This window comes from Phragmites australis, chromosome 5 (assembly GCF_958298935.1).
Source record: "Phragmites australis chromosome 5, lpPhrAust1.1, whole genome shotgun sequence".
In the NCBI taxonomy this organism is placed as follows: Eukaryota; Viridiplantae; Streptophyta; class Magnoliopsida; order Poales; family Poaceae; genus Phragmites; species Phragmites australis.
In genome coordinates this window covers 6,480,365-6,483,404 of record NC_084925.1, presented here as the reverse complement: position 1 = coordinate 6,483,404, position 3,040 = coordinate 6,480,365, and the positions used below count along the sequence as shown (strand labels likewise).

General features: G+C 53.3%; 1 protein-coding gene across 1 annotated transcript; it reads left to right on the top strand.

Moving 5' to 3' along the window:
* Positions 1-360: 360 nt before the first annotated feature.
* On the top strand, positions 361-1,738 carry LOC133918602 (caffeoylshikimate esterase). The gene has a single exon (XM_062362553.1). The coding sequence runs from the start codon at positions 404-406 to the stop codon at positions 1,430-1,432; it is 1,029 nt and encodes a 342-aa protein (XP_062218537.1). The 5' UTR covers positions 361-403; the 3' UTR covers positions 1,433-1,738.
* Positions 1,739-3,040: the final 1,302 nt, after the last annotated feature.

Below are 3,040 nucleotides of genomic sequence, written 5' to 3'. Positions count from 1 at the left end.
CGTCAATCATTGCCAAGAAGCCAGAAACCACGTTATGGGCCTGTTTGGATAGGCTGTGGCTTCGAAGGTTGTAGCTAGCTGAGAAAGCGACTGTGACTGTTGAATTTTAATTGTTGGTTTTTATAATAAATTTTTAGCTTCTCAACACACCAAAAACTAAAAAAACCAGCTAAAATCTGCTTATTACCTTTTAGTTCATTTCAGCTACTAACATTTCCTCAGTTAGTTAAAAATCATCCGAAGCTGGAACCAGAAACCAGTCATTTAAGTAGCTTCTTTTTTAAAAAAAAAAGCTAAAAAAAAAGGCCTACCAACTTATCCCCACTACCGCCAATATAAAGCAGCTCCCCACCCCTCCATTTTCCGTCGATTTTTAGCCTGCTCGCAGCCTCCGACACCGGCGATGGCACCGGCCGGAGACCCGCCGCCGGCGACCAAGTACTTCTGGGGCGACTCTCCGGAGCCCGACGAGTACTACGCCTCTCAGGGGCTCCGGCACGCTGAGTCCTACTTCCAGTCCCCGCACGGCCGCCTCTTCACCCACTCCTTCCACCCGCTCTCCGCGGCCCACGACGGGGATGTCAAGGGCGTCGTTTTCATGACCCACGGCTACGGCTCCGACTCTTCCTGGCTCTTCCAGAGCATCGCCATCAGCTACGCGCGGTGGGGGTACGCCGTCTTCTGCGCTGACCTCCTCGGCCACGGCCGCTCCGACGGCGTCCACGGCTACCTCGGCGACATGGAGTCCGTGGCCGCGGCGTCTCTCTCCTTCTTCCTCTCCGTGCGGAGGAGCGACTCCTACGCGTCCCTCCCGGCGTTCCTGTTCGGCGAGTCCATGGGCGGCGCGGCCATGCTGCTCATGTACCTCCGCTCCCCGCCGGACGCGGCGTGGACTGGGCTCATCTTCTCCGCGCCGCTGTTCGTGATCCCGGACGACATGTACCCGTCCCGCATGCGCCTGTTCCTGTACGGTCTCCTCTTCGGGCTCGCCGACACCTGGGCGGTGCTCCCGGACAAGAAGATGGTGGGCAAGTCGATCCGTGACCCGGCGAAGCTCAAGGTTATCGCGTCCAACCCCAGGCGGTACCGCGGCGCGCCGCGGGTGGGCACGATGCGGGAGCTGGCCCGCGTGACGGCGCTGCTGCAGGCGAGCTTCGGGGAGGTGACGGCGCCGTTCCTGGCCGTGCACGGCACCGAGGACGGGGTCACCGCGCCGGAGGGGTCCAGGATGCTGTATGAGCGCGCGCCCAGCGAGGACAAGGAGCTCATCATCTACGAGGGGATGTACCACTCGCTCATCCAGGGCGAGTCCGACGAGAACCGCGACCGCGTGCTCGCCGACATGCGCGCGTGGATCGACGAGCGCGCCCGCCGCTACGGCCCTGCTGCCGCCGCCACGAACGGGGACGCCAAGGAGGCCTCGACGGCTTGACGGGGCGGTGCAATGTCCTCGTCTCCTCTTCTTCTCTGTTTCCTGTTCTCGTTCATCCCTTTTGATATAATTTATGGAGATGATGCCATTGCCGTTCAATTTGGACTGCAATGATCCGAAGCTGATAGCACCAAGTAGTAGTGTACTATAGCTTCTTCCTTCGATTAAAGATGCAGAAACGATTCGATCTGCCAATCATCTTGTCGAATTTTACTGAATTTGTTGCCGGCAAAACGAGTATCATCAGTCAAGCTCGATAACGTTGAGAGCAAAAGGAGGCCCAAGGAAGTTTCGGATCTGATGAATCATGTTCATGTGTTGACTCCAGATCCAGATCACGAGCACGTTAAACAAGTGATCCCTTTGTTTGAACGCAACGATGCCAGAATTCCAATGATACCAACGGCAACGTGCCAACGTCCAAGCGTAAATGCTCGAGGCTGACAGCCGGTCTGCTAGTTGGCAACCGGGTTAGGGAGAGGTGTATCCGGTTGAAACATTCAAAATTGTGTCATACTCACACCGGAAGACACTGGCGGAGGTAATATTAAAATTGAGGGTACCACGGAGTCGGTAATATTGATAATAATGCTTTCTGCAAAATCAAAATAGTAATAAAATCATGCAATACTAAATAGAATCACTAAGTACAATTCTCATGTAAATTTTTTAAAAATAAAACATTAAAAAATACCTCACTAAATGAAGATTACACAACAATCGATCACCATTTTATAATATGAAATGGATGAGCTTGCACAATGAGAAAGCTTGCAACATCTAAAGAAGCTGTCACACGAACTTTATATTTCATTTCAGCATCAACACTATTAATCTCAACCCTAAGTGTGATACTTTCCCTTCGATTGTTAAAATCTTCACATGCTATCCTTACTCTATTGTGACAACTAGTTGACCCACCAACATGAAGAGGAAGTCCATGATAAACATTCTTCCAATACCAATCACCATTGCAAAAACAAGTACAAAATTCGAATTACAGGGGTATTTCTATGCAAAAACAGAGTGTCTGGATAACTTTTAAAAAATCCAAGGCCCTAAATGCAAAATTTTAGGGATTACACTCAAATATTGGAAAACCTGGGTGCTAAATGCAAAATTTGATATTTTTTCCCTATTTTTCACCGATTTTATTCCATTTGGGCCGATCTGCCATCAAATAGGCCAGCTCGGCCCATTCGGCCCTGTTCGCCACGCATATATATGGCGGCTATGGTTTGGAAACCCTAGCCGCCTCCCAACTATGCCGAGCTGTGGCTGGCGACGCTCGGTACCGTGCGGGGCGCCGACGCACCGGCTAGGTGGCGGCCTTGCTGCATATGGGTGACGCGCGGCGGCGACGGGCTGGCCGCATGCGGGCGGCGTAGGGCATGACACGTGACGGCGGCACACACTTCGAGCGGCCCGGCGGTGCATGGTGCATAGCGTCACCGGAGGTGGCTGCTTCGGGGCAGCGCTGGCGGTGGCTGTTTCGAGCGGGACCGGTGGTGACGAGGGGGGGGGGGCACTGGATCTAGGCAGATCAACCGTCGAAGCATGGTGGTTGCGACTGGAGCGGACTACAAGGAACGATGGAGCGTGAAGGCC

Bases quoted from the DNA above. Each gene is read 5' to 3' on its own strand.
- LOC133918602 (XM_062362553.1), top strand. From the start codon at position 404: ATGGCACCGGCCGGAGACCCGCCGCCGGCGACCAAGTACTTCTGGGGC.